We start from the raw sequence: 13837 nt of genomic DNA, 5'->3' as shown, positions 1-13837 counted from the left end.
TAATAGGGACATAAAGCACGTCAGAAACTTCAACCGTCATTTTCTAGGGAACGGTCGAGTGTCTACGATTAAGCCGAAATATGTGTTCGCTTATTTTGACCCCAATCTCACCGAGCAAAGTTTTTGGAAAATCGGGTTGTTATGCTTGGCGGGTTCTCCTCATCAGTTAGAGACAGACGAAGCTTGGAAACATGTATGGCAGTTGCCACATCCACAAGTATTTTGCAATAAATTCAATGAGGGAATGATCGGTAGAACTCAGGTGGCACGATGAACAATGGGAGATCATGTGAAAAGAGATCTCCCTGCGAAACTGTTTTGCTGGACACTTGCCAATGACCTATCAGATGCTGACTAGGTTTGATGATTTACAGTTGTTGAACCCTTTCCCATGAGAAAGTACCCACTTGAAAATTCTATTTGGTGATCAGTGTGCCATCTACTGTACTGCAGTACATGAAACAGAAATGTGATATTTTGGACAAAAGTACTGTCAATTTACATGTTATGATCAAGTTCATGATCTGTGTGGTAAGTGGATGCCAGTCAAATTAAAGGGGAAAGTGTACAGAAACACTGTCTGGCATGCCCTCATGTACGGCTCCGAATGTTGGACAAAATAGAAAAAGCATGTCACAGAGATACGGATGTTGCGATGGTCAGAGGGCGTCACCCTTCATGAGAAAGTGCGCAGTGAGCACATGTAAGGATCTTTCAAAGTTGTGCCTATCAGCGAAAAGATGGAGGAAAAACAGCTCCACTGGTACGGTCACGTCAGAAAGCATGACAACCATCATCTAGTACTGAAAGTAAGCCAAAGAGAGGAAGAGGGCGTCCTAAGGCAACATGGAAACAAACTCCTGAGGCTGCTTTAAGGAAAGTGGAGTGCTGTTAGATGTGGTGCAAGGATGTCAGACATACTCTCTCCATGTCGGATGAGTCAGGACAGAAGAAGAAGAAGTTGGAACATAACCTACCACATGTTATAATGAGGGCAACTATGTCAGCAACAACCTGATTTGGACATTACTTTTCCAATGAACCCCGTTAATATGGCAGCTTATTCAAGAATGTTGGAGATGTGGTTAATACTGCACTCAGACACACAGAGGCCTGATGGAGCACCTGTATTTCGCAATATCTATGCGTGACATTTTGAATGATAATTTTCCAGGTCGCAGAACCACCCAGGTACGGTGAGTTCTCGTCCAAATTATTCAAGGTAATATATGTAACGAGTTCAAGGAGTAGATTCATCTATACTCAAAAAGATGTCTCTTAGGGGTGTGCAGCTGTGAGCTTGCATCCAAGAGATAGTGGGTCCAAACCCCACTGTCGGCATCCTTGAAGATGGTTTTCCGTGGTTTCCCATTTTCATACCAGGAGATGTGGTTAATACCGCACTCATTACTTCCACACTTTTGAGTAGCTTTGGAGCTTTTAACACCCTTGACATTGTTCTGTTAGAAATATGAGGTCAATTAAGAAAGACAAATTACTAAGGAAAATTTTGTTGTAGGAAACTTCTACTTTCACCAAATTCAGCAAACTACGACTATCACCTTCACATCAATAAACTGTGTCATTGAAAAGTAATTTATTAGGGAAATTTTTTGCAAATAATATATTTTCACTTCTATATTTTGGAATTATTATTATTATTATTATTATTATTATTATTATTATTATTATTATTATTATTATTATTATTATTATTATTATTATTATTATTATTAATTATACTTGAGTCAAAAACATACAAATTTATAGTTAACATACAAGTCATTTTGAAGTACACAAAACATAACATGCGAGATCATATTACACATGGCCAGTATTTCGCAACGTCCAACACACTGAGTGGCTTGTAGGAGATCATCCTCTGTGCAAGATGTTGGGTACAGAGGGCAATGAAGCATGTGGTTCATGGTTTGTTCTTGTCCTTATTCACATCTTGTATCACTTGTGCTGAACCCCCATTACTTCAAGTTATCCCTGATTGTAGTCTGTTCAGGGACTTCCACACCAGCCAGCTTTCATTATGTCCAGGTGGTAACTGCTCAGTTGCTGGCATCCATCCGCGAAGGTGAGGGGTCCTCTTCTTCCACAGCTTCAGCCATGCCTTCTCTGATGATACAGAAAGCACCTCAGATGTTCTCAGGAAGCTCTTCCAGGATCTTAGCCATTGCTGCTCTGTTCCAGTTCAAGTCCGTCTTGTTGGCAGCAAGCCTACTTCTCTATGTACACAGGGTGGCACTATTCCAGCCCAGTAATAGAGCTTATCTGTCAGAGTAGGCTTCAAGCAACCTGTAATCAACCTGCAGTTTTCATTGAGAGCCATATCTACTTCTCTGGCATGAGATGAATAAGAAAGGTGCCTCCCCAAAGATTGCAAACCACTTAAGAGTTATGATGCAACTGGGCGTTCAATGAGCAACAACGAAACCGCCGGCTAGTCCTTTCATTGCAAGTAATCAGCTTCATTTTCCACATCAAATTCTAATCACAGAGACTTACTAATTGAAAATCTTCCAGCTTTTTGATACTTTTTATTTGCTTTTTAGCAAATTAATTAATTATAAACAGTACATGTTTCGTTCTCACTTGAGAACATCTTCAGCCGTTGTTAAGCTTAGGTGAGCTGTGAACTTGCATCCGGGAGATAGTAGGTTCGAATCCCACTATCGGCAGCCCTGAAAATGTTTTCCGTGGTTTCCCATTTTCACACCAGGCAAATGCTGGGACTGTACCTTAATTAAGGCCACGGCCGCTTCCTTCCAACTCCTAGGCCTTTCCTATCCCATCGTCGCCATAAGACCTATCTGTGTCGGTGCGACGTAAAGCCCCTAGCAAAAAAAAAAAAAGGCTTAGGTGAATCGCTAAGTTTCTGAATACATTATTTTCAGGTACATTGTTTCTCTTAAAAACTATCTGAATACAAATTAAATTAAAATGATGGTAAAAGAATGTGAGGGTTAATGGGTTGATGAAATGAGACAGGATGAATACATAGATAGCCTACTTAAAAAACTATATCTATTCATTGGAATAGTTGTTAAAAGTTTCAACTCTGTTGCACTAAAAATATCTGTTTGTCTGCCAATCAAAAGTTTTTTTTAAAAAAAAGATCGACTTCTTGACACTGTTCTAATTATTGTTGAACGTGCATTTCTTTCACTCCTTCCAGGTTGGCTGTTATTTATTTTGAGCTTGCTTAATGTGCCCTAAATTGAGTCTAATGCGGAACTATGAAGCTGATTGCCGTTCACTTTTTGATAAGAGAGCTTCGTCTCAATTTCTGAAATGAAATGAGGAAAATAGGGATTTGTTTTTATAATGGAAACATCATCTTGGTCCTTTTCAGGACCACAGTTAAGCGTTATCTCAGTGAATATTTTGAAATATAACATAGTAAGTCATGTGACAGTTCTCTCTGAGAATGTTTGTGCAAAATTTCATGAAATTCCACCAAGCATTTAGACATGATATCATTTCAGAAGACAGACAGTCATATGTCATTTCATTTTTATACAGAGAGATTTGTGAAAATGTATAGGATAAATAGAGATATAAATCATGCAGATGTGTTCTTCTGTTTACTTGAAGGTTCATATTCTTAAGAGGTGGCACACTCGGATCACTTTTGGTAACATTCCAGATGTCCTAGTGGTGCAGTTTGGAATTTACACACACTTGCAATTCTGATTTTATTAAATGAGTGGAGCATTTGTTTCTGCTTACTGACATCTGTGATTCATCATACAGAAAAGTCATTCAATTACACCTGGTCCAGGAAATTATGACATAGACTTGATTATTCCAATGAAGTAGCCATGGTTAAGTCAAATGAATTATTATAAAGTTTGTCATCACAAAGGGGAAAATGTGAGGAAATATTTGTCTTTACTTGGGAAGCAGGAAACTGACATAAATCATCTAAATATCAGGAAATCTTACTAAAATCAAGAAATCTGGCATCTCTTGTTCTTTCTCTTATTCCAACATGAACACCTTGCAGATGTTTTTTTTTTTTTCAGGAGGAGTAATTTTTCAAACAAAAATTGACTCAGTATGTTACTTACCACCCAACAGCCTTTGAAGGCAGGATAATCCTTTTTACTCTTTGCTGTCAGTTCACCATCATCCTGCAAACAAATAAAACAAGAGATTTTTGGAAAAGAAAATTTTCAGCCTTTCACTGATATTTATATAGATAACATAAATCAGGAATTTGGTTTGATGTATGAATAAATATACTACATGATGTGTGGCTATTAAATAAACAGGACTACTCTTCTGCTTCTGTGGGTGTAGTGGGAGAGAGGAAGCTACAGGAATGAAGTGCAAGTGGTTTTGTTTTTCTGTCTTTGTTAGTCTGCTTTTGAGCTCTGTTTGAAGTAAACACTATGTGGTCCAATTGCTGAAAATCATGCCTAGTTTAAGACTGAATATTGAAATTCCTTGTGAAACTGAAAAACAGACCCACAGAGTGCTTTAACCTAATAAAGGAAGTGTACAGGGATTCTCCTCGTTAAAGTATTTCAATGGAAAGGTTTAAAGAGACGATGAAAGATAAAGATGAAAACACGCAAGAAGTGGGCTGATAAAAGAAAGGAGGCTCACAGAAACGGAATGTGGGAATACTGAGAAAGAGTTAAAGCTCAACGATGCAAACGGTTTTGGTAGGTGTGCTAGGTACCAACTGATGAGCCCAGCCTAGCACACGGGGGCGAAACGGTCTTGGTAGGTGTGCTAGGTACCAACTGATGAGCCCAGCCTAGCACACGGAGGCGAAATGCTGACAACTAGGAATTAGCTGGAAAATTCTATAATGTTCAACAACGGACCATTTATATTGGTATTATAAATTTACTCATTCGGAACAAATATTTCAGATTCCCTATGGGAATCAACATCTATATCATCTGATGACCAAGCAGGCATCAATTCTTGATAATGAGACAAAGTCTCTCAAAGTGCACTGGCACTGCCGGTGGCTACAATTAGCCTCCGCAGTGACCTCCACGGTATGCACTAGCCAGTGTCTTGGTAGGTGTGCTAGGTACCAACTGATGAGCCCAGCCTAGCACACAGGGGCGAAACGCTGACAACCAGGAATGAGTTTACTCATTTGGAACAAATATCAAGAAACTACCCCAGGGCGTAAATCTTCGGATAAATTCCTCGTCGTGAATGCCACGGCGCACGAGTCTCGTTCGGATTCTGGGGGAGACTCGACATCATGCAAGAGACGAGTTGGAGCGTCTCAGTGTACCCCGAAGAGTCAAAACCTCAGGCCAAAATCTAAAACCTTTCTAGCAACTTTCAACATAAATTCACTTACACAAACTGGCAAGCTGAAAACCCTCACCAAAGCTCTTCACAAAAATCAGATATCCATAATGGCCCTACAGGAAACAAGGTACCCAGATGAAGAGATTTTTGAATCCGAAGGCTACCGATTTTTCAAGAGCAAAGCGCAAAGAGGAATCCTCAATGGAGCTGTGATGCTTGGAACCGCGTTTTCTGTTAGAACCAAGATTCTTAAATCGGTTGCAAATTTCGAACCTGTGAATGACAGATTGTCTATACTCACAATTAATGCGCGAACAAAACCTATGCCCTAGTTAACGCACATGCTCCTACAAACGATAAGAACAAGTCTGATCCAGACGAAGTTGATAATTTCTGGGACCTACTGGATGAAAAATTAAACAAAATCCCCAAACACCATGTCAAGCTTCTTTTGGGTGACTTCAATGCCCAACTAGGTTGTGAACAGAAGTACAAGAAAGTTATAGGAAATTACCCTGCTCACAAAGGAACCAATCCCAATGGCAAAAGACTGGTGTCCATTTGCGAAAATCACAACCTGCAGGTCATGTCGACCCACTTTTGCCATCTACCCAGAAAGCAAATGACTTGGCGTTCTCCCGTCCAAGCTCTCGGAGAGTTCCAAATTGATCATGTTGCAATCTCCAGGAGAAACAGCCCTGAGATTATGAATGTCAAGGTAAAGAAAGGCATCAATGTGGCCTCAGATCACTATATGTCTCTTATCAAATTCAAACCAATTCCCGCGAACACAAGGAAGACAACCAATCAGATCACACGCTTCGACAATGATAAACTTCGGCAAAGGGTCGAAGAGTTCCAGGAGAAGGCTAGACAAAATGACTGTGACTTTAACAACCCCAAAAGTCTCCTTGTTGCGGCCGCCAAAGACGTTTGCAGAAATCAAGAGAAGCAAAAAGCATGCCTGGTGGAATGGTACCTGCGAATCAGTCCTCCAAGAAAGACTCAATGCGTGGAAACAGTACTACTCTACGAAATCAGAAAATGATTGGGAAGCTACAAAACCCAACGTGCCCAAGCAGCTAGGGTACTCAGAACTGAGAAACGTAAATATGAAAAATCTCTCATTGAAAAGATAGAACAAAACTTTAGGAAGAATGAAAGCAGAGAGTACTACAGAGCCTTCAAACGCAAACTCACTGGCTATAAACCACCATCTCTATGCTTTGAGCGAAAGGACGGCACACTGGCGACATCAAATGAAGAAAATTGCAGCATTCTAGCAGATTACTTCAAGAATTTACTTAATTGCTCTAAACTGCAAAGCGCCATTGAGACCAAGGAACCCTTACTCAGGTTTGGAATTGATTTCAAACTGCTGGCATTAATTAGAGCCACCCTGACCGATACAAAATCCAAGGTGAAGTTCCACGGATTTCTCTCGCATTCCTTTGACATCAAAACAGGAGTCCGACAAGGTGATGGGCTATCCCCGATACTCTTCAACTGTGTTCTTGAAAAGATCATCAGAACCTGGCGGGTGAGATTACAGGAAACCAACTACAGTCCATTGAGAATAGGAACCAAATTCAAGGGGATTGCAACAGACTGCTTAGCATTTGCCGATGATATTGCTGTTCTCTCAAATGACATAGACACCGCTAGAGCTCAAGTTGAAATTTTAAAGGAAATTGCCGAACAAACTGGTTTGCAGATATCGTTTGAGAAAACAGAAGTAATGACTAACATCAAAGAGGCTCCACCAAAACTCCATACAAAATACAGGGACATCACCCGAGTAGACAAATTCAAATACCTGGGTGAGATCATCATGAAAAATGGACTGGACAAAGAAGCACTTTAGGAGCGAGTACGCAAACTGGAAATAGCCTACCAAACACCTCGCACAATCTACAACAAAAAATGCCTTTCCCAAAACACCAAGATACGTCACTATGAAACAGTTCTGAAGCCAGTAGTTCTATATGCAGCCGAAACCCTGTCTCTAAATGCCAACAAAGGACTCCTTGAAGAACTGGAGAAAAGAGAACGCAAAATTCTGAGAGGAATCTTGGGATCAAAGTACAGAAATGGAATCCATCAAAAGAGATCCAACAAGGAAGTCTACAGCAAAATATAGAAAATTACCGACACAATCAGAAAAAGACGGGCACGATTTTACGGTCATCTGAAAAGAATGGACAGAAGAAAGTTAACTAAAGAAATCTTTCAGTTTTTTGGCCTTCATTTAAACCGCAGTGGTACGTATAAGTTAGGAAATTTGTTTGGAAGGGTAATAGGGAGGTACATTCAGGGAAATGGGATGGCCTAGGGAGCGGTGATAAGGGAACAGGGAACTGGAAATCAAGTAGGGATGACATAAAATTGTTAGTGTTGAACTGTAGACGTATTGTAAAGAAAGGAATAGAATTAAGTAATTTAATAGATATATATTTACCAGATATTGTAATAGGAGTTGAATCATGGCTGAGAAATGATATAATGGATGCAGAAATTTTCTCACGGCACTGGAGTGTGTATCGTAGAGATAGGATAGGAATGGTGGGAGGGGGAGTGTTCATTCTGGTGAAAGAAGAATTTGTAAGCTACGAAAAAGTTAAAGATGAGACACATGAAATTCTAGGTGTAAGGCTCATTTCTAAAGATAATAGGCAACTTGATATATTTAGAGTGTACAGATCGGGAAAGGGTAGCACTGATGCGGATTCGGAATTATTTGATAGGATAGTCAGCTATGTGGGAAACGACATGGAAAGAAATGTGATTGTAGCGGGAGATCTGAATTTGCCAGATGTAAATTGGGAAGGAAATGCGAACAACAGGAGGCATGATCAACAAATGGCAAATAAGTTAATATGGGAAGGACAGCTGATTCAGAAAGTGATGGAACCAACCAGAGGGAAAAATATCCTGGATGTGGTGCTGATAAAACCAGATGAGCTCTATAGGGAAACTGAAGTAATAGATGGTATTAGTGATCATGAAGCTGTTTTTGTGGTAGTTAAAAATAAATGTGATAGAAAGGAAGGTCTTAAAAGTAGAACTGTTAGGCAGTACCATATGGCTGATATAGCAGGCATGAGGCAGTTTCTAAAAAGTAACTATGATCGGTGGAAATCGGTAAATAAAAATGTAAACAGACTCTGGGATGGGTTTAAAGAAATTGTTGAGGAATGCAAAAACAGGTTTGTACCTTTAAGGGTGGTAAGGAATGGTAAAGACCCACCTTATTATAATAGAGAAATAAAGAGACTAAGAAAGAAGTGCAGACTGGAAAGAAATAGAGTTAGAAATGGCTGTGGAAGTAAGGAGAAATTGAAGGAACTTACTAGAAAATTGAATCTAGCAAAGAAGGCAGCTAAGGATAACATGATGGCAAGCATAATTGGCAGTCATACAAATTTTAGTGAAAAATGGAAGGGTATGTATAGGTATTTTAAGGCAGAAACAGGTTCCAAGAAGGACATTCCAGGAATAATTAATGAACAAGGGGAGTGTGTATGTGAGGATCTTCAAAAGGCAGAAGTATTCAGTCAGCAGTATGTAAAGATTGTTGGTTACAAGGATAATGTCCAAATAGAGGAGGAGACTAAGGCCAAATAAGTAATAAAATTTACATATGATAACAATGACATTTACAATAAGATACAAAAGTTGAAAACTAGAAAAGCGGCTGGAATTGATCAGATTTCTGGGGATATACTAAAGACAACGGGTTGGGATATAGTACCATATCTGAAGTACTTATTTGATTATTGTCTGGTCGAAGGAGCTATACCAGATGAATGGAGAGTTGCTATAGTAGCCCCTGTGTATAAAGGAAAGGGTGATAGACATAAAGCTGAAAATTACAGGCCAGTAAGTTTGACATGCATTGTATGTAAGCTTTGTAAGGCATTCTTTCTGATTATATTAGACATGTTTGTGAAATTAATAACTAGTTCGATAGAAGGCAATTCGGTTTTAGGAAAGGTTATTCCACTGAAGCTCAACTTGTAGGATTCCAGCAAGATATAGCAGATATCTTGGATTCTGGAGGTCAAATGGACTGTATCGCGATTGACCTGTCTAAAGCATTTGATAGGGTGGATCATGGGAGACTACTGGCAAAAATGAGTGCAATTGGACTAGACAAAAGAGTGACTGAATGGGTTGCTATATTTCTAGAAAATAGATCTCAGAGAGTTAGAGTAGGTGAAGCTTTGTCTGACCCTGTAATAGTTGAGAGGGGAGTTCCTCAGGGCAGTGTTATCGGACCTTTATGTTTTCTTATATATATAAATGATATGAGTAAAGGAGTGGAATCGGAGGTAAGGCTTTTTGCGGATGATGTTATTCTCTAAAGAGTGATAAATAAGTTACAAGATTGTGAGCAACTTCAACATGACCTCGAAAATGTTGTGAGATGGACAGCAGGCAATGGTATGTTGATAAACGGGGTTAAAAGTCAGGTTGTGAGTTTCACAAATAGGAAATGTCCTCTCAGTTTTAATTACTGCATTGATGGGGTGAAAGTTCCTTTTGGGGATCATTGTAAGTATCTAGGTGTTAATATAAGGAAAGATCTTCACTGGGGTAATCACATAAATGGGATTGTAAATAAAGGGTACTGATCTCTGCACATGGTTATGAGGGTGTTTAGGGGTTGTAGTAAGGATGTAAAGGAGAGTGCATATAAGTCTCTGGTAAGACCCCAACTAGAGTATGGTTCCAGTGTATGGGACCCTCACCAGGATTACCTGATTCAAGAACTGGAAAAAATCCAAAGAAAAGCAGCTCGATTTGTTCTGGGTGATTTCCGACAAAAGAGTAGCATTACAAAAATGTTGCAAAGTTTGGGCTGGGAAGAATTGGGAGAAAGAAGACGAGCTGCTCGACTAAGTGGTATGTTCCGAGCTGTCAGCGGAGAGATGGCGTGGAATGACATTAGTAGACGAATAAATTTGAATGGCGTTTTTAAAAGTAGGAAAGATCACAATATGAAGATAAAGTTGGAATTCAAGAGGACAAACTGGGGCAAATATTCATTTATAGGAAGGGGAGTTAGGGATTGGAATAACTTACCAAGGGAGATGTTCAATAAATTTCCAATTTCTTTGTAAACATTTCTGAAAAAGCTAGGAAAACAACAGATAGGGAATCTGCCACCTGGGCGACTGCCCTAAATGCAGATCAGTATTGATTGATTGATTGATTGATTGAACTTAACATGTTGGCCAATGAAAAATTTTGTACATTGATTTTTCTGCCAATCAAAACGTTCTGGTGTTTATTTGATTATCCGATGAGAATTGGGGGTGTGTCAGGGCCTTAGCCCAGAGTTTTATGGAACTTTCCCCTCGGCTATAAAAGCTGGCACATTTTTTGGACCAGGTTGTCTTTGTGATCGCTCCAGTCTAGAGTGTGTTCGTAACGGAGGCAGGGGCCGCCCATCCATCTTTAGGAAGTCCACCAGCTCAAGGTAATGGTAGATTCAGTTTAAAATCTGATAGTCTTTCAAAGATAGCTGGAGAGGAAGGTTTCAAATCTTTAATAATGTAACTTTATTTTCTAAAATGTAAATTTCAAACAAGCTGAAAGAACTTAATCGAAATCATGGAATAGAGGGTGAGGCACCCTCTCGTATTTCCTCTCTACTTGATTTTGAGGTGACGATGATTTTGTAACCTTTTCTATATTATAATTTCTGTAACTCAAAAATATTTTTCTCCATCTAGTCACCTCCGTAGTATAGGGTTAGCGTCAGTAACGTCGGGCCATAAGCTCAAATAGGGTTTTATGCATTTAATGTAAATGTTAAGGAGCGCAAGTGTTCGCCCCCTCACCATTTTGGTTGTTGGGCCAGTAAATGTAAGCCTTTGTTTTTACTGAAGGCCTTATAGAATGGGTACTTGTTATCCCTGTTAAACTCTATTTCTTTTCTTGTTAAAGATAGCAGACTGTTGAGCATATAAGACGGCGAATACTGTTTGTTAAATGTAGGTTGTGCCTATGATAGGCTGGGAAAGTGTAAATTTATAGAGCAAAGACGCTCTTCCTATTAATGTAAAGCTTGAATAGTGTCTTTGGAAGGCTGGAATTATATAATGTTTGGAGATTAGTCTCCTAGATATTTTTTTGTGGGGCAAAGGTGCTCTTATAAGATAGCATATTTTGGATACTCTGTCTCCTAGAAATATTATTGAATAGAGCAGTGGTTGCTCTCATCACATTGGCAAGGTAGGAGCTTCAAGCTCGTACTGTTAATTAATGTTGTTTAATTGTTCTAGGAATTCATAATACAGTATTACTTCTCAAGCTCACTGTTGTACCCGAGATTTTGTTCTTCACTTAGCAAATTGTTTTGTTAAAATTTAACATCTGAAAAGAGAAAAAACGAAAGAGGTTAAGAAAGGAAATGAAACTGCCAATTTTAAAGTTTTAAATTAATCTTTCGACTTTAGTATATCCACCTTCTTTCACCCCTGTGATCCATGGAAACACAGTAACAATAACAACAACAACAACAACAAGAAAAACGAATAATAATAATAATAATAATAATAATAATAATAATAATAATAATAATAATAGTAATAGTATATAATAGTATATCCACCTTCTTTCACCTCTGTGATCCATGGAAACACAGTAACAATAACAACAACAACAACAACAAAAAAGAATAATAATGATAATTCTTAACACTTCTGCAACATAATGTATGCTGTGACCATCTTTCACCAAAGCATCTTCAGAACTTAACGGCATGTTTACCACACGAAGCTTATTTCGATAATGATGGGAACACCTTACAAACATGAAAGGGGGTACAATACAACAATAATTGATTGAAGAACAGGAAAATATTATTGCTTCACATCCAGTGTTGTGTTTTTCTGGTTGTATGATAAAAAATGCTTAAGGGTAATGCAATAAATAATTCCACAAACGGTAGCAGGTAGGGACTCTCTTCAAAGATAGCCCTACCCAGGTAGTGGCACCCCTGCCTTTGTGAGTCCCCAAAGCACACTCACCCGGTGTGTGTGTGACATCTGGCAAGGTCACTCTGCTAGGTAATAATAATTATTAAAATGTGATTTGATAGAATGTGATTATGTTACTTCATGAACAAAACATGCCATTCTGTTAGTTTTCAGGTCTAATCTATTATGAATCATGTTTTACTCGGCTAAAACAAAATAATAATAATAATAATAATAATAATAATAATAATAATAATAATAATAATAATAATAATAATAATAATAATAATAATAATAATAATAATAATAATAATAATAATAATAATAATAATAATAATGTTCTAAGCAAGTCTACCCCTTATTCCTGTTTACTGATGTGGAGTTTATTGTTAGGTGAGATTAAATTATAAGGCGAATTTTTAGGGCTGGATGCCCTTTCCATCACCAACATCATTTGAGGAGCTAATGTACCCTAGAGTTTGTCTATAGCCTAGCACGTTAATATGCCACTTCTTCTTCTACCGTTTTCCTTATGCCTGTGGGGTCCCGGGTGTGAACTGTGTTGCACATGTGGATTTGACCCTGTTTTACGGCCGGATTCCCTTCCCGACGCCAACCCTATGTGGAGGGATGTAATCACTATTGCATGTTTCTGAGGTGGTTGGTAGCATGGTATGTTAGGACAAATACAAACATCCAGTCCTCGAGCCAGAAGAATTAATAATTAAAATCCCCGCCCCACTAGAAATCGAACCCAGGACCCTCTGAAGCGAAGACCTCAATGCTGATCATTTAGCCAAGGAGTCGGACAACATGCATGGTCACTCCGCTTGATAATAATAATGATTAAAATGTGATTTGATAGAATGTGATTATGTTCCTTCACGAACAAAACATGCCATTCTATTAATTTTCAGGTCTAATCTATTATGAATCATGAATGTTATCATTTTCAGGTGTTTTGTGATTGTATTCATCCTGCATTAGTTTTGACAGGCTAGAAAACTTCAGTTATAGCTTAGCAAAAAAAAAAAAAAAAAACTATAAATTATGAATAGCAAAGCAGGGAAGGCTCTTTTTTCCATTATTCCAGATGCCTCTACTTTATGAAAGAAAAGAGTTTCAGCACAGTTTCACACACATATCAGACTCTATACAGTAATACTTAACTATTTACTAACAGAAAGAGCCAATGTCCAGGTCGCTACATCCTCATACTCAGGGCGATGATTGAAGTAACATCCAGTGCCGTTCTGGAGGAACATGTTAATCGCAAGCCTCTCCTGGAGCAGCATCGTGAAATTGGCAATTACGACTATAAGCACGTAATCTTGAGACTCGGGACTGAAACAGTGGAATCAAATTTAGTGAGAGTTTCTAATTAAAACAGTATTGCACTACCGAAATGTCACCAATTACAAGAAACAGAAATATGCCTGTAGATAGAGCAATCAATCAATCCAATCCAATCCAATCCAATCTGCATTAAGGGCTGTTAATAATAATAATAATAATAATAATAATAATAATAATAATAATAATAATAATAATAATAA

General features: G+C 38.4%; 1 protein-coding gene across 1 annotated transcript in view; it reads right to left on the bottom strand.

Annotated features, from left to right (window-relative positions):
• The window catches only part of LOC136880944 (uncharacterized), a 177599-nt gene that overhangs the window by 81229 nt on the left and 82533 nt on the right, over positions 1-13837 (bottom strand). Inside the window, exons 6-7 of the mRNA XM_068229175.1 lie at positions 13463-13625; positions 4083-4145 (exon numbers count right to left, since the gene is read on the bottom strand). Coding sequence (XP_068085276.1) covers positions 4083-4145; positions 13463-13625 — 226 coding nt within the window. The remainder of the gene's footprint in view (positions 1-4082; positions 4146-13462; positions 13626-13837) is intronic.

Source organism: Anabrus simplex, chromosome 9 (assembly GCF_040414725.1).
Source record: "Anabrus simplex isolate iqAnaSimp1 chromosome 9, ASM4041472v1, whole genome shotgun sequence".
NCBI lineage: Eukaryota > Metazoa > Arthropoda > Insecta > Orthoptera > Tettigoniidae > Anabrus > Anabrus simplex.
Note: the sequence above shows the minus strand (reverse complement) of the source record. Positions and strands in the feature narration are given on the sequence as shown.